General features: G+C 48.0%; 1 protein-coding gene across 5 annotated transcripts in view; it reads left to right on the forward strand.

Annotated features, from left to right (window-relative positions):
- LARGE1 (LARGE xylosyl- and glucuronyltransferase 1) overlaps window positions 1-18,048 on the forward strand; it is a 516,017-nt gene that overhangs the window by 235,196 nt on the left and 262,773 nt on the right. For all 5 annotated transcript variants that reach the window (XM_044384456.3, XM_026499721.4, XM_044384455.3 and 2 more), the window contains one exon: window positions 10,062-10,144. In XM_044384456.3, coding sequence (XP_044240391.1) covers window positions 10,062-10,144 — 83 coding nt within the window. The remainder of the gene's footprint in view (window positions 1-10,061; window positions 10,145-18,048) is intronic.

The following is an 18,048-nucleotide window of genomic DNA, read 5'->3' on the forward strand; positions in this document are numbered from 1 at the left end:
GCTCAGCAGGGAGCCTGCTTCTCCCTCTGCCTGTAGCTCCCCCCTGCTTGTGCGCTCTCTCAAATAAAATCTTTAAAAAAAAAAGTTAAAATTGCCTTCCAGACTGTGAGTGTATTTGTTAGCTCAGTACAGATGTACCGTTTTGCTTTAGGCATTACGTTTATAGAGCTTGACACCTTGCGCCTTCATTTTCTGGGCCCCTGAAACCACAGTATTTCGATCTAGTGCTTTCACTTCATTTTAGGGAATTTTAGGAGATAACTCAGCAGTGGGGGGGTTGCCTGCCACCTCGCATATTCACGTCGCTATCGGAAGATACTGTTGTAGCATTTGGATTCACATTTTATTGGTCTCATAGGTTGTCTTCTGGGCTCCTTCATGGATGTAAGTCTGCTAACATATCTTCCCTCAGTGTCAGGCCCTGGAGTTAGGGAACATTATAGGTGGAAGAAACCTAGCAGGATTTTCTTACGCAGTGATTTTTGGGAACCCTAGCTCCTATAGTGGTTACTTAGGTTACCTCCCCTACCTGGGTCTAGTGGTTACTGACTGCTTCCTACCAGGTTGTCCCCAAAACCTAATGATTTCAAATAACAAGCATTTCTTGGATCGTACCACTTGAGAATCAGGAATCTGGAAGCAGCTTAGTTGTACCTTGTGTCCGGAGGGTTGTCATGCGGTGGCAGTTAAGATGTCTGCGAGGGTGGCTGTCATTTGGGGCTTGATCTGCTTTGGAGATGGCACGCTGACATGGCTGGGACCTCAGGTCCATAGGCTGGCTTGTGTGTTCTCACACTGCAGCAGCTCCCTGTCCCCCGAGTAAGGGATGAACCAGGCAGAGGCCACAATCCTCTGTACGACCTCGCCCTGGATGTCATATACTGTTAGTTCTGCCAACCTCCGTTGGTCCTGTAGACCGATGCTGATACAGTGTAGGAGAGGCTGTTCCAGGGCTGCACACGCTGGCAGGGATCTGTGGGGACAATCTTGGAGGTGGCTACCACACCATGGCCATGGAAAGGGGCCCCGTCTCCCCCAGCCTCCTGTCTGCGCTTACTCCAGAGGAGTCCTGCCTTGATCTGCTTTCTGTATCATGCTCTCTTATTACGTTTTATTTTTGAAAATGTGCCATTAACAGCAACAAATAAAGTTGCAACCTTCTCATTTTAAAGATGATGATGGTAAAGGGGTGAAAAATAAAGGGTCTGTCCTAATTTTGCACAGTTGCTCCCCTGGCCCCAATAATAAATGATTCCAGTGGCTCATCTCCTCATTCCTGTGTCTTCTGCCCTCTTGTCTGGGAGAAGGATGAAGGCAGCACCAGCTTTGACACAGCAGAGGGAGTCAGGCAGCTCTGAAAGCCCTCCTTTCAACCATGGGAGAAAGACTATCCCAATCCTTACTTGAAGGAGAGCTGGGTAAGGGAGAAGGAAAGAAACTGATGCCTGACTTTCAGGACTATTTAAGGCTCCAGGCTCTGAATGTAGAGCCTTCAGCATACTCCAGACTCTTACAGGAATAGTAATTAATGCTGATTGCTGATGTCTATCTCCTATCATACCCGACTGTAGGCTCTAATCCCTTTACGTCAATCATCTCAGTTAATCTGTACAGCAGACCTTGACAAGTTTTTACCCCCCCCTTTTTTTTTATAGATGAAGACACTGAGTTCCCAGCAGGTGCTGGTGTATCTTGAAAGATGGGGAGGAGGTTGATAAGTGAGGTGAAGCACCAGGGCACCCTAAACTGAGAGCACATTATGGAAGCAAGGAAACCTTGTGAGTCCCCCAGCTTGATCAGAGCATGAGCACCGTGCAAAGAGGAGGCAGGGCGTTGGTGATCACGTCTGCTTTCACTTTTTGTGCAAGAATCTGGTAGCAGACGCTGCACTTGTACACGTGTTAGCTCCCGGACTCAATCATGAATTTCTAACTAGGGAAGCCTGAGCTTAGGCCACATAGCTGAAAAATGTGGGTTCACATTTACAAATCTCTTTTGTCTTTAACTGTGGTACAACAAAGCCATGTAACATGAAATTTACTCTTAGAAATGAAGTGTACATTTCAGTAGTGATCAGTATATTCACTTGTTGTACAGCAGATCTCTAGAACGATTTCATCTCGCAAAATAAGCTCTACCCATTAAACAGCAGCGTTCCTGTTTTTCCCTCCCCTCACCCCAGACCCTGGCAACCACCATCCTACCTCCTGTAAATTAGTCTCCAGTAGATACTTCATATAAATGGGATCTAACAGTACCTGTCTTTTGGTGACTCGCTTATTTCACTTAGCACGATGTCCTCCAAGTTCACACTGCAGCATGAGACAGGATTCCCTTCCTTGTTAAGGCTGAATAATATTTCACCGTATGTCCAGACCACGTTTCGTGCATCCGTTCACCTGACGGGGGCCACCTGGGCTGCTTCTGCCTCTTGGCTACTGTGAATAACGCTGCCCTGAACATGGGTGCGCATCTCTCTCGGAGATCTGCTTTCAGTTCCTTTGGATATATACCTCGAGGTCGAGTGGCTGGGTTATATGGTAATTCTGTTTTTAATTATTCCAGGGGCCACCATATTCTTTTCCACGGCAGCTGCACCATTTTATGCTCCCAGCAACAGCGCATAAGGGTGCAGTTTCCCCACATCCCCGCCACAGGTTGTAAATCTTAATCCCTACACTGTTCTCCCTCCTCTGCTAGAGAAGCCTACTGCAGGCAGATCACCAAGGACTTTGAAGGAATACATCCTGTGGCCATTTCGCACCTCCACCTTTGTCTCCCTGTGCCGCACCACCTCTGGCTTAGTCTGCGAGGGCCGGTCCTTGGGGCCGGGCTGCCCCAGGGGAGGCGGCTCTCTGCACAGGCAGTTCCTGGCCCCCAAGGCAACACGGACCTCACTGAAGTGCATTTGGGCAGCCTATCACAGCGTCCACCGTGCTGGGGGGGTGGGGGGGGGTTGCAGTAGCCTCCTGACTATTCTCTCTGCATCCGGTTTCCTTGCTCCCTTCCCCCCACCCCTGCACATGCACACAGAGATAACCTGTTCTCAACTAGCAGCTCGAATAAGTCTTTTAAAAAAGAAGTTGATCATTGCCATTTCTTAGCTCTGAACCCTCAAGGGGCTTCTCTCTTCACACGCAGGAAAAGTTAAGTTCTTGCAAAGGCCCTTGCTCTCTAGAAGATCTGGCTTACTCCCCAGCTTTCTCCCTGTGGACGCGTTGCCCCGCAGCCTGGCCTCCCTCTTTGGTTCCCTGCCTTTCCCTCGCACCTGTGAGGGAGTCTGGCCACAGAGAAGGTGCACCGTCTACACTTGCAGAATGGTGGTGTGTTTCGGCAACGTGTATGGGCTTTGTGGGTCAGGCAGGTCATCCTGTAGGTAGGAGCGTGGCACGTGCCGTCCGTGGCGGGTCAGTATGGGGCTGCGTTCAGACAGCCTACTTTCCCCAGACATGAGTCTTCTGTAGCAGTTAAGTTTCTGCTGACCCACCCTAAAATCAGGCTCTCCCTTTTCGTATGTTCTCCGCATAGCATTTGGGTTTCTGACCGCTGAGGGTATTATGTTCTTTGTCACACAGGGAAGCCCTAAGGCAGGCCGGAAGTATGCAGGGTGGAGAATGTGGGGGCGGGGGGGGGGGGGTGTTTCATTCATATGTTCTCCATTTACTAGGCCTTGACTATGGAGAAGGTGCTCGAAGTCCCCACTCGAAGTGTGGCCCTTCCTTGCTGAGCCCCTGACAGCTTGGCTGCCATTACAATCAGGAGGCGTCTACCCTTACTTGTAAATTATTTTAAAATTTTTTATAGATTTATTTTTGTTTATTTGAGAGAGAGAGAGAGGGAGCGAGCATGAGCCAGGGGGAGGGTCAGAGGAAGAGGATCCCAAGCAGACTCCGTTCTGAGCCAGTGTGGGGCTCAGTCTCACAACCCTGAGATCATAACCTGAGCTGAAGCCAACAATCGGACATTTAAGTGACTGAACCACCCAGGTGCCCCTATTTTTAATTTTTTAATTCAAGTATAACACAGTATTGATAACACAATATTGATAACACAATATTGATAACACAATATTGATAACACAATATCGACAACACAATAGGAGGTGTCTCCTTTTGTCTCCTACAGAGTTGAAATAATTTTGTCTTTTGGGGCCATGGTTTAGTATTTAGAGGAGACAATACTCTTATCACCGGCTTCCCAAAAGAGTTAGAGGTGCCTTGGATGTTTGTAAGATGATTTTAGGTGGCTCATCAGCAATGCATTTCTTTCATTTTCATAGTTCCACTTGTGTCTTACTGAGACCGAGCAGTACGGGTTTAACAACAGGACTCTGAATTCAGCCCCTCAATTCGCCACTGACTGGCTGAGCCATGGGACCTTGGACAACACACGTCACCACCCTGCCTCACTCTTCATCTTGAATTTTGGAAAACCCTGGATATTAGGAGGACTCCGTAGAGGAATCCCACCTTAGCCATGGTTCACTTTCCACAGTTACAGTTACCCATGGTCAGCTGTCCTGGAAACAGTTGATTCTCCTCCTGACGGATCCTCAGGTCCTTGGTAGCCTGACGCTGTGTCAGAATGCCCGCGTCCTTTCCCTCACTGTAACTCAGCACCTCGGCATTTTACCTTCTTCCGTCATCACAAGAAGGGTGGGTGAGGTACAGTAGGAGACTTTGAGAGAGACCACATTCACGTAACCTGTTACAGTATACGGCCATAATTGTTTTATTATTAGTTGTTAATCCCCTGCTGTGCCTAATTTTTAACTTTATCATGGGTATGCATCTGTAGGGGGGAAAAAAGTATATATAGGGTTCGGTACTGTCCACGGTTTCAGGCGTCCTTTGGGGGTCTTGGAAAGTGTCACCTGTGTATTACTATATAGAGAAATTCTACCTTCCTCCTTGTAGAGAGGATTCACTAAGGATCAGAGAGGTTAAGGTATCTGCACAGGGTCACACAGCTGGCCAGAGCTAGAGCTGCAGCCACCCCCCAGCTCTCCTGATTTCCACGGTTTTGTTCTTTGCACAGAAAAAGTCTGCATCTTGAGTCCTCCTCCCTTGCCTCGTCCTCATCTTGAGAGTTCTGAGTTCTAGGACCTGGGGACAGTGATGGGTGCTGTCTTTTATACAAGTGCAGGAAAGGTGCTCTCCACTGGAGAGGTATTAGAAACAAGTTCTTGGAACACCCCTCATACTCTCAGTATGATCACAGTAACATCTGGTTGAGTTTTTACCCGACGTTCTTCAAAGCACTTACTAGAGTAGTGGTTCTCAAAGTGTGGTCCCTGGACCGGCAGCGTCAGCATCACCTGGATGCAGGCGGTCCTCAGGCCCCAGGTCAAACCTCTGGATCAGAAACTCGGGGAACGAGTCCCCATTCCCCCCCGGCTCTGTCTACGCCAGCCCTCCAGGGATCGTGATGCACACGGAATTTGAGAGCCACTTGTCCTCAACAGGCCCTGGAGGATGAGTAGTGCTATGTCCCTGTCGTGTGGGGGAGGGAGTTAAGGCACAAAGCTGTTGAACAACTTCTCCGTATGCTGTTCAGGCATTCTGTAAACAGCATCTGCTCGTTAGGGACACCTTGCACTCGCTTGTCAGATACGCACAGCAACCCAGTGCGGTGCCCATTTTTATCTCCATTTTACAGACAAGCCAAGGAGGCCCCAGGACATTAAGTGATGGCTCCAAGGTCACACGGCCGCAGCTTAGCTTTGATGTTGCCACTCAAACCAGATCTCTTCACTCTGGTTGGGTTTTCCCCACAAAGCCACCTCCGCCTCTGTCCCTGGCCGTGTGCTTCTCGCTGCTACCTGTCCTCAAGAGGCCTGCCTCCCCTCCCCTCAAACACAGAGGTCTGCTGCTGTCCTCGGAAGGCGGGCTGAGCCTGACTTTTCACAGCACAGATACTGGTGTTGAAATGGGTTTCCCCTCTGTCCCCCCCACCAGCAGTCTCCCTGATAGAGATGCTCGCACTCAGTCGTGCCCCCGACAGAATGCCCTGCAGGGAGTCCCGGGCCTTCTGTGTCCTGCTCCCGGTGCGCTGGGGCAGCACAGCTGGGCACAGTACTGGTCACTTCTGCCGGGCTCCCACCTCGCCTGCCATCCCTTAGTTTCTTCTGGATTTCCTTTGGCACTTCTTTTCCCTGCACCCCTATTTGAGAAAACAACCCCATGGAGATTTTTCTTGTGTGTGTTGGGGTGGGGTCAAGGGGGTTGCAGAACACAGAGAATGTTCTTTTTCTGGCCATGTTGAAGGCTGACAAGCAGAGAGCTACAAATCCCAGCTGGCCCTGAATGTCAGGAGTGACGATGGCCCTGGTCGGGTCCCTGAAATGCCCTCTCTTCCTAGAAGCTCTCTGGCATCCTCTTCGTCTAGGTGGCACAGGCTCCTCTGGGTTGCAAGGACACTGAGCTCGCTGTCATGGAGGCTTCCCAGTCTCTGATGGGACTCTTTGGTTAGCCGTCTTTCTCCCTCGTCACTTGACCCCAGGGGGACCGATTCGCCTTTCTGTCCTCTGAGCACAACATAGTGCCTGGTGTATCAGGGACCGCAGAAATGCCCATGTCGTGCCTGGATCCTCCTTCCAGGTCCCAGAAGTAAACGTCACTCACTTGGCCCTCGTTCGACTACGTCATGCTTTCAGGTGCAGCTCGTGGGTGTGTGCCAAGCATCAGAGACAGGACTGCAGGGAGTAAGCAGGAAGCTCTGTGGGCTCCCTTAGAAAGAACCTGTGGTCCGTGTGTCTGAGAACTTTGTCAAGCTGCTTGAAATTTATAAACACAACTTACACATTCTCCAGCTTGCTCTGTTAGTGCTCTCCTGCCTCATTTCACCTTAAGGATCAGCAGTTTCTCTCTGAATGCCTCTGAGCCACGTGTCCTTTCCTTCCAGCCACCAGGACCAATGCGCCTGGTACTGGTCACTGGAACTGGTCAGGCCCTAGGAGGAAACCGATGGCACACTCAAACGAGCTGGGAAGGCTTTAAGGCAGGACCACAGACGTGGGAGCCAGCGAGGGTGGTGGAGCTCCCTGGAGGGAGTCACTACAACCCCTGGGCCCGGAGGGCACGAGGCGGGTGGCCTTCTGGGGCCCAGGCGAGCTGGAACTCTGGGAGAGGGTTTCTGAAAGGTGTAGGGGATCGGACCTCTTTCCGCCTGCTCTCAGGCCTGCAAGTGATCAAACTCAACCAGAAACCCGAGGCAGTGGGAGCCCAGTTATTCAGTCTGTAAAGGTCATGCGCTCAGGCACGGAGTGAATTGAAGAATAAGAGTGAGTTCAGAGGAGCAGATAAGATCATTGCCCCCAACCCCCATCCAAGCTTTGTGACCATAAAGGCAAGTAAGACATCTATATGAAATATAAGGAGGAAGGCTTGGTGAGTGGCCAGTGGTCACTGAATCTCATACTTAGACCCTTTACTCTGATGAGAGGACTGTCCCCGTAGTTGTGGCCATTGGTCGGTCCTCTTTAAGTCACTACATTGAAACACTTGAAACGTGGACTTCGTAGCTTCCAGACCAAGTTATGGTGGTGAGACCATATTTGTGACTCTCTAGGAATGTTCATCCCAGTCCCCCATTCACTCCGAACCCCTAACCCCTGTCCCATTCTTCACATTCACTGCTGTCCCCACAAAAGTTGGGGCCATCCCGAACTCCTGGGACATGTTCACGGCGCTCCGATTTTCTGCGTTCCTGGGTGACAGGGCCTGGCTGCCACAGCTCCAGATGAATTTATTCATGGTGGCAGGTGCATTGGATGAAACCAAAGAGATTGGAAAATTATGTAAAATGTTTGAGAATGTGCACGCTTGTGCTTACATTTAATGGGCCCATTTTAAAAAGCCCCTGAACCCTGAAGCCAAGACAAAGTTTGATCTCCCGGGGCCGCGTGTTTAAATATTTGTGATTCCAAAGAGCCTGATTCAGCTTTTATCCATTCTTGTCCCCTTCCTGGCTATGTCTCCTGCATGCAGGCGTTTTCCTTTTCATTTCCTTCGTGATTTAAACGGTGACAGTTGCATTCCGCATTATAGTGTTTCATCCTGAGTCTTTGGGAGATAATATCCAAAGATGAGCGATGGTGTCTTCGTTTTACAGGTGGGGAAATTAAGATATGCATAATAGGGTCTAATTTTATGTGAGACGAGGTCGAGTTGGTAGCTCGTGGGTCTGAGTTTCCCCGCACCCCCTCTTCTTTCTGAAAGCTGAATTTCCTCACAACAGCCCTGTGAGCTTTGGGGCAGGATAATTCTCTGTTGTGGGGGCTGCCCTGTGCCTGGAAGGGGGTCAAGCAGCATCCCTGATTGCTGCCCACTCGATGCCATAGCCCCACACACCCCCAGGAGTGACCACCAAAAATGACTCCCGACTTTGTCGGATGTTTTGGGTAGGGCGGGGCGGGGGGTGATTTTTGCCTCCTGTCAAGAACTGCTACCTGCCAGCAGAGGGATTTCAGATCCTGGCCATCAGAGATAGTGAGTTAATTGGTCTGAGGTGGGGTTGGTTCACAGGGAGTAGTTTAAAAATCTTTCTGGTGTTTCTGATGTACTATGAGGGTGAAGAGTCCCTGTTTCAGAATTCGAATCCCATCTCTCTAAGCCTGAGTCAACTTCCCTTAGTGATGTCCCGGGTGGGGTGGTGAAGTAGGTCTGGGAACCAGGGGTCATTGTCCTGAAAGGGGAGTAGGGGATTCTTCCCTAGAAGGGGAGTGTAGGGGAGTGGCCAGGGTTTCAGAACTGCATTTTTCTTCCCTTCCCCTTCTCTTCTTTTTACTTTAAAGTCATTCTAGACTCCTAGGAAGTTGCAAAAGTAGTTCATAGAATCAACAGAACTGTGTTTTGAACTTGCTGATTAGGATAACGGGGCGTCAAGAAGCTGTGCCGTGGGGACAGGGCTGTGAGTAGTTTCATGAGGTACTGGGTGCTGGAGGGAACGTCCTTGTTCTGCAGTCCTCCCAGGACCAAGCAAGGTGGGTGGCTGTTAGGAGGCCGGGTTCAGTTCACGGAAGGCTGCACTTCGGTCAAAGATACATCGAGACGTGTGAACCCTTCATTCTTCGAGCTGTTTTGAGAAGCTGATGACTTTCTGTACGGGATGGCCTAGAGCAGGGCTTCTCAATCTTTGTCAAGTTGCTGGTAACCCAGCCGGAGGGAGCCAGCCCTGCCTGGTAGCCTTGAGAGCTCGCTTAAAGAGATAACTGACTCTGTCTCTTATAAATCACTTACCGCACACCGGGGTGCCAAGGGACCCCGTTTGGGAAGCTCAGCTCTAGAGACCATCTCTGCTGTGGTTGGAAGGCAGCGTGCCCAGCACCATATTCTGCTCTTGGTATTATTCCCTATGTACTCCATGACCTCCTGCAGGATGTGTCATGGCCCTTGTGTTACCGTGAGTCACCCGATGCCATCACTTTCCCAAGGGTCACCCTGGGCTAAAGGATGGAGCCAGGGCTCATGTCTGGGGCCTGTTCTCTTGACTGCGCAGATGAAATGCGCTGTAAGTTTCCCCTCAATTCTGCGAGTCTTCAGTTCTTGGAATGATGACCCAGCTGGGCCCCTTGTTATAGATGAACCCTCACAGATGTTCGCTGGTCTCTTTGCCCAGTCAGGTGCCCCTAACCTGAGACATCTTGCGAGAACATTTCCCAACTCCGAGCCATTGCTTCTCAGTCTCAGATCCCTAACTGTCAGTTTTTTCTTTCGGGTTGTATTCTTTCTTCTCTCTTGTCACCAGTTGTCACGGTCTCCCAACGTGGGGGTAGGGGACTCACTGTTTGCCTATTTGAGCCGATCGCCCTTTCTCTCATCCCCAAAATGCAATTGCAAAGAGCCTTAATGGTTTTCAAATGATGATAGCCCCATAAACCGATTAAAAAGGCCTTAATAAAACTGTCTCAAGTTATTTTCCACAGCTGCAAACTATGTCCTTTGTTTTCTAATGATCCTCACAAGAAATCAGGGTGATTTTTCTTTTCCACGTGGTCGGAAGCACCAGGAAGGCCCTCTTCCATCTGTCTGACTGCTTGCCCTGTGTTCTTTGCTTCCCAGACAATCCACGTTGCTATCGTCTGTGCCGGGTATAACGCCAGCCGCGATGTCGTCACCTTGGTCAAGTCTGTCCTGTTTCACAGGTAAGGGTGGCCGCAGTACTCTGCGGGCTGGTGCGTGAGGCATGAGCGCGCGGCTCGTGCGTGTGACTCATACGTATGACTGCTGGCCTGCATGCTTCCTTGGGGGAGGGGGTACAGAAGAGCAACATTTCTCATCCATCATCGAAGCTGCTGTGAAAATGTGATTTTTGTCTGAAACCCTGGGGAGAGTATTGTGTTAATAATGTTTAACGGGAGCAATGAGGGGCTGTCCCACGGTATTTTAGGATTGTAGCTCTTAGACCTAAGGGGACCTTCAGGGACACCCGAATTTGAGGCTTTGGTTTCTTCATTGGCCTCCCCTGCCTGACAGTCACCAGAACTCTCTGTGTACATGTCCCTGTTGACAGGTTGTGTGATAGACTGAACGGTGTCTCCCTAAAATTGATGTGTTGGAGACCTCCCCCCTCGTAACTCAGAATTCGAGCTGTGTTTGGAGATTGGCCTTTAAAGAGGCAAGTCAATTAAACTGAGGCAATATGAATGGACTGTCGTCCAGTATGACTGGTGTGCCGATAAGGAGAGATTGGGAGACAGCCTCACACAGAGGACACAGGGAGAAGATGCCCATCTCCAAGCCCAGGAGGGAGGCCTCAGGAGAACCTAACCCTGCCGGCACCTCACCTCAGACTTCCTGCCGCCAGAACCGTAAAAACTAAGTTTCTGTTGTTTAAGCTCCCCCAGTGTGTGGTTTTCTGTTAGGACAGCCCTGTTAGGACAAACTCATAGAGGTTACTTACTCTGTTCCAACGTAGCCCCTCCCACGTCTGGGCATTTCTTTTCTTTTCTTTTTTTTAAAGATTTTATTTATTTATTCGACAGAGATAGAGACAGCCAGCGAGAGAGGGAACACAAGCAGGGGGAGTGGGAGAGGAAGAAGCAGGCTCATAGCGGAGGAGCCTGATGTGGGGCTCGATCCCATAACGCCAGGATCACGCCCTGAGCCGAAGGCAGACGCTTAACCGCTGTGCCACCCAGGCGCCCCCATGTCTGGGCATTTCTAACCATCAGAAAGTCCTGCCTTATGTTAGACCAAAATTTTCCAAACCGTAGCTGATGTCTGCGCGTCCTAGTGGATCCCCGTGGAAACAGCCCTATGAAGGATGGGTTCCTCTTCCACCTGAAAGTGAGCCTGCCTCTCCCGAGTCATCTCTTGTCCAAGTTAAACTCCTGCCATTTGCTTCTACTTTTTTACAGGAACTTTCTTCTGTGTTTTCACTGTTCGGCTTGATCAATATCTAGAATCTATTGAGGGTGTATCCAGAATTGAGTTTGTGGTTCTAGCCAGTGTCCTTGGCTCTGTTCTAACATCCTTACCAAGGGTTTGGATGCAGCCGAACCAGGCTGTAGCTAAGATCCAGAAGGTTCTGAGCGGTAGGAATAGTGGTGAAAAGCTCTTAGAGCTCAACGATACAAAGACCAATGTGAAGTTAGTGCCCGAATCTAGCGGTCAGTAGCAGTGGCAGAGATGGGAAGTGTGGTGGGCACCGGAGACCGGCCAGCCGTGCAAGAAACTAACCATCGGTTCTGCTTTCTCAGAGCCCCACCCAGCCCCTCTGTGATGCCCTTGGGGGTCTCCCTCTTCGCATTGTTAATTCCACCCTTTCTCTTCATCCCTACTGCACCTGGCCCAGTTGAGGTCTGCGTGTTCTCTCTCCTGCACTTGGCCTTCCCGTCCCCACAGATCCAGCCTCTAAGGCCAGGTGGTATTTCAGAAAGGCAAATCTGAGGTCTTCGAACCTTTCATTGGCTTCTCGTTATGGAGGGGGAGAATCGAGCCTCTTTACTGTGGCACACAGACCATCAGGACCTGCTCTTATTCTCAGCATGCTTCCTCTCTCTTCTCCTTGCTGGTACTTTACTGTCCAGCAACACTGAGCTGCTTGTAGCTTCCACCCTCTCCTGGGTGTGCCCTGCCTGTTGTCTTCTGCTCTGTTTGTCTGTTTCTCACCTCCTCCCTCCTCTTTCCCCTCCCAACTTTGCGAACTCCTTATCCTTCTAACAGGAGGCCCACCTGTACCTGTCAGTCTGGGCCAGGGTCCCCTTCTCCCGGCCCACAATACCCTGTGCACCTTTCTATCACTCTACTTAGTACATTGTTTTTTATTTATTCACGTTATGTCTTTTGTAGTAGAATATGGGACTTCTGGGAACAGAAACCATGCCTTATATTTCTGTGTTCTCCCTATCTTAGGGAAGGACTTCTCAAGTGTTAGATGCTCAGTCAATGTTTACTTGTTTAACTAGTGAATCTGGGAAACTTCATTAATAAATAACCTGAGGATCTATTTATTCGACCAGTTAACTAACAGATCTAGCTCAGACTGGTTCGACAACACACTCATGCCACACTATAGCTGAGTGACTTTCAGCAGGTCATTTTAACCCTTTAGACTTTAGTTCCTAGGTCACTAACTTTTGCTGTGAATCCCTGCACCCCAGAATTGATTAGGTTGAAGACAAAATTTATTAGCTCAGTTGTTTGTACTGAACTCACCCGGGTGGGTCTCTTCCTGGTGCCCTGCTGTGCTTATAGTCAGCTAGCAGATCTGCTCCCCACCCAGGAGTGGGGGGATTCCCTGCCTCCACCCCCATCCCTCGAAGTGGGGAAAGGGGGGAAATGAGTAACCACCAAGTAGAGAACACTGTCGGCTGGCGGTAGGGGCTCTCCGTTCCCTCCTCTTAGCTCTGCTCAGTTGGCACTGGGATTTCAGCGGCGCGTCACAGAAGGAGATGGGTTATCAAATAACGAATGACCGCGCGGGGCTCAAGCTCACGTCTCTGACTTGAAGTGAGATGCGCTTTGTACACCACCCTCACTCCTGGGCCGTTTTTGAGATTCCTTGTGGTTCTTGCAACCTTCATCTGCTGCTGGAAACCAGGCGTTTTGTCTGCTGAGCACTGAATTAGATGAGTGGTTCTCAACCTTTTTGTGTTTACTTCTTGTCACCACTAAAGAACTCCGATCCCTCCCTGATTGGAGGGGGGGTGGAAAAGCCCCCTTTTTTAGAAAAGCGTATTTGCATGATTACAGATAGTCACTTGTGCTCTTTCTCAATTATGGCAAATTTTAAAGCCATAAAAATGTTCGGTGTTGTTGGGCGTAAATATGATCGCTGTCACTTTAGCTACAAATCAGATCATTCCAGTAGTTGCTGAAACCCTAAGGAATCCCATTGAGTGTAAACTTCCACTCCTACAGTCACTGTGCTGCACAAAGATGTTACGTTTAAAAATAGCAGATTTATAATTGGCCGCTGATGGCATGCCATGCTCTCGTGGAGGCATGGGGAGTTGAGAAGAAAGCAGATTCTTAGTACGCGTAAGGAAAATTCTGCATGCCACGTCACTGACTACTTGATCTTGGTTCAGATGACCGCTTCAGTCCCTCCCATCCTTGCAGTTCGACAAATGAGAAGGTCTGCGAATTGATGTGCTGGTGATAATGACTTGAGGTATCAAGACAAAAGGACTTTTGAAAGACTTTTCGCTCAGAAGGTCCGGCTATAAATACCTTCATTGCTTCTGAGGCACGTTATGGGAATTAACCAATATATGATTATAAAATGCTTTGGCAAATGAAGTACCTTTCTAATGTTAATAATAATATAATAATAGTGGTAGGATGCTTCTTTTGGCTTTCATTGTTAATTACAGCAATTAGCTTTATCTTCCAGACAAGATTTTCAGCAAATTTTCATTTAAGGCTTGCTGTGTTAACATCCAATCCATTTTACCTCCGTGGTGTGGCTGGTGACAGTGGGCACGCTCTAGTTTAAAAGATGGTAAAAGAGTGATATCCGGGCACTCTTATAAACTCCTACCAGAACTGGAAATTGCTATAATCTTTTGGGAAAGAAGTTCTATGGTGCTAATGCCCAAGACCTTGACCCTATATGACTACTTCAGGGACTCTGTCTTCAAAGGATAATCCTGACTACCAAAAAAGACTTTTATGACTTACTGTTTATAATCGTAAAAATTTTGAATACTTAAAAGAACAGAAAGACTGAATAGCGGACCACCCTTTTGTGGTAAGCCATGTTCTCGGTTGGTCTTAAAACGTATGTCCTAATGTGGACAGGTTGTATTTTATGATGTAAATGACAACACATTTCAAAGCATATGCATAACATTATTCCCCTGTGTAAGCACGAGCCACGTAACCGTGGTCAAAATATCGGTGGCAGAAAGACTGGCAGAGACCGTGTTTAGAAATGGAGTTCTTTGTGCTGTGTGTGGAGAAGGAGAAAGAAAGGTGATCTTGTTTTTTGTCTCGTCTTTACATGTATTTTTGGCCATCTCATTATGCAGCCTCTGTGATAAAGAAAAAGAGTGGTTGAGAAAAAAGTAAATACAAGATATATGTGAACGAGGGTTTACCTGCTGGAAAATAGCATGTTATGTGTCTGTGTTACCTAGATGGAAGCATATTTAAAGAAAAATTAGGGGACATAACTCCAACCCCGTTTGCAGATAAACTGGGAAGTATAGCGGCTCTCCAAGGAAACCGAGCTTTTTAGGGAGCAGAGGAAAAAAAAATTACTTAGCAGCTAGGTATTTACTTCCTGGGCAGGAAGGTGGACCAGCTTGTAAAAATTTAATATTTGTTTGCGAGGATGATCTCCTTATTCTCACACTCCACAGCCCTGTTGGCAGGAGGAAGCTGGGTGACTTCCCTTACTTTGCATATCAAGCAGCTGGGTTTTAGGTGGTTTGTTTGTTTGTTTAAACTTGTGCCCCTGAAGAACATGGAGGATAAAACAGCATATTTGTGCCCAGTATCTGCCTCTAATTGTGTTATTGCTCATTGAGGCTTAAACTAACCATAGAAGCAGTTTCTAGATTGTGACAGGAAGAACCAAGGATTTGAATAAAACAGCGTGGCTTCTGATTCTGGTCTTAGCAGCTGTGAGCTGGGTGACCCTAGTGAAGTTTCTGTACTTCTCAGAGCTTTGGTTTGTTCCCAAAGCTCTCCTAGAGCCCTGTTGGACTGTCATCAGAGATAATCTATGTGAGACCTTTCTGTATTTTGTGTACTGAACAGACACGAGCCTAGCTCTCTAAGTGTTTTCCAGGTATTAATGCATTTCATGCTCCTGGGATTCCATGAGGTGCGTACTATAATTATCCCCATTTTACAGATGATGCTAAGGGTCACAGAGAGGATGCTAGAGCTAGCTTTGTACCCAGCCGGCCTAACTTGAGAGTCTGAGCTCGCCATTGGGGGGAAAGAAAAGTTACTCTTTTGAGTATCATGATTCTTTTTATTTTTAATTTTGGGTGACCATGTAGAGAATTGTTATCATTACTGTGCTCTCTGTAATCACCCCTTCATCCCTCCACCAAAGTATGTATTTTTGAGGTGCTGAGCATGAAGTAAATAGTGGTTTTAAAGGCTTGGGGGGTGCTGGGTGGCTCAGTCGGGTAAGCGTCCAACTCTTGATCTCAGCTCGGGTCTTGATCTCAGGGTCGGGAGTTCAAGCCCTGCATTGGGCTCCATGCTGGGTGTGGAGTCTACTTTAAATAAAATAAAGGCTTGGACATTCCTGTTCTAGTAAGACTTAGGAAAACATGGAGTAAAGGAAAGGGTCACTGTGAGGTGGGTTAAGTTAATTAGCTTGATTGTGGTCATTACTTCACAGTGTATACATACATAAATACATCACCTTAAATGTTTATAATATATTTGATGTGTAACTTAAATTTATACAGTTTTTGTCCGTTATAGCCCAGCAAAGCTAGGGAAAAGAGAAAGTACCTTGGGCAGGTGATACCTTTGAACAGGTAAGGCATCTATGCAATTTGGTCATGCATGCACGTAAGACCAAGGAGAAATACTTTGTATAGTTCAGATACCCAGCATCACGTAGGCCATCGTATTTGACCTTCATCCCAACCTGGAATGGTAGATGCCATTATCCCCACAAATGGATGAGGGAACTGAAGCTCACAGAGGTTCAGTAGCTTGTTCAAGGTCACGGGGGAGTTCTTGATGCTCCTGGGATTCTAACCTTGGCTCTGCCAAATCCTGGAAGCCATAAGGCCTTTTGATTTTTTTTTTTTTTTTGAAAGTTGCTCTGTTCTTCCCCCATGGAGAGCTTTTCTGCTGTGATACTGACTTGTCCTTGAATCTTCCCACATTATCAATGCCACTCGTCCTCCCTCAAACCAAGAGCTCACACCGAAAAACCATCCTTCTGGCCGCTGTGTTTTTTTGCCACGAGTTCTATTAAATCTCTTAAGTGTAACAGATTCACTGAGCATTGGAGGTGCTGTCATAGCCTCCTTCTTTTTCTAAAATTGCAGTTCCATTGTAAACTTAATAATTAAGGATTATTTCAGCTCAGATGTCCCTGTATATTTTAATAAAAGCAGACCCTGGATTGCCTTGTAGGGGCTGTGGCACATTCCTGACAAGATAAGAAAGGAAAAGCAGGGAGAAAGCTGGGGTTTAATCATCTTTGCTCTTTGTATTACCATATTTATTGCATCCCAGCCTGGAACAGGGGAGCAGTTAAGGAAACCAGAGGCAGCAGGAGCATTGCTCATTATGAGCCAAGTCTGCAGGCTCTGCCGAGGACGAAACATGCACTTGCTTCTTCCTTTGTTGTAAAAGTGGGATCCGGTCTGAATATAGACCAGACTTAATGTCTGTATTGTTCAGACCCCGGCACGCTATGTGGGAGCTGTCGTGTATGAAGATGTGCGGGCCTATTCACGTCGAAGCCTTTTCTCATGGGCTTAAAGCAGTGCTCCCAAAATGCATATAATTGGTGACTGGTGTAAAAGACTATTTTAGATGTTGTACAGAAATAAAATTAAATAACATCGAATCCTATATCGAGAAAATTATCTTTTTTTGTGAAGAAGAAGAAATTCTGAAGTTCTTATCCCTCCCTCGGTGCAGTTCCGTTGGTGTAAATATGTCCGTAACATCTGCCGAACTCCTGCTAAATCTCCCTGTGAACAAAGGAGAATAGGTTGGAAGCTCTTGGCCTTTGGCTGATTTTGGAATCATTAAAACTATTTCTTACTTTCCTGAGTTAGGAACTGAATGTAAAAGAAGACTCAGAAGTTGCACACGGAGAATGAAATACCCTCTTTCTTGCAGTTAGTTCTGAGCTGTAGGACATTTTTTCAAATGTGGGCACGGTCAGGCTCTTTTTCAACCCGATTAGTTGGGTTTCCCTCCCGGTGGAGGCCAGCCTTGACAATTGCAGGCCTTCCCAACATGGCGGACCACTCGCTGTACAACGCAGCTCCCTAGGGAACAAAGCCCAGAAACTGCTGAGCAGACCAGGTCTCTTCCCTCCCCAAACTCACAGGCCACGTCCCAGCTCAGGCAAATGAGTGAGCATTGGAATTTAATTCACGTACTGTAACATTCACTCTTCAAATGTGTGCAGTCTGTTGGTTTTTAGTATTCGCAGACTTGTCCAACCATCCATGCTCCCTAATATTAGACCGTTTCATCGCCTCACAAAGAAACCTTGGTATCCATGAGAAGTCGCTCTCCGTTTCCCCCTTCTTCCATCCTCTGGCAGCACCCCTCATCTTTCTGTTCCTGTAGATTTGATTGTTCTGGACATTTCATAGAAGTGGTGTCTTCTATGATTTAGTCTCTGGGAGTGGCTTCTTTCACTGAGCACCATGTTTCCAAGGTTCATCCGTATCGTAGCAGGTGGTGGTGGTTCATTTATCCGCATCACCAGTAATACTCCAGCGCCTGGCTGCATTTTGTTTATCCACTCGTGACGCGGTGGTCATTGGGGTTGTTTCCATTTCTTGACGGTTATGGATAATGTTCCTGTGAAGGTTTTTGGATAAGCTTTGCTGTCTGACTAGGAGTGGGACTCCTGAGGAGCTCAGCAGTGGTAACTTTT

This window comes from Ursus arctos, unplaced genomic scaffold (genome assembly GCF_023065955.2).
Source record: "Ursus arctos isolate Adak ecotype North America unplaced genomic scaffold, UrsArc2.0 scaffold_21, whole genome shotgun sequence".
Classification (NCBI taxonomy): Eukaryota; Metazoa; Chordata; class Mammalia; order Carnivora; family Ursidae; genus Ursus; species Ursus arctos.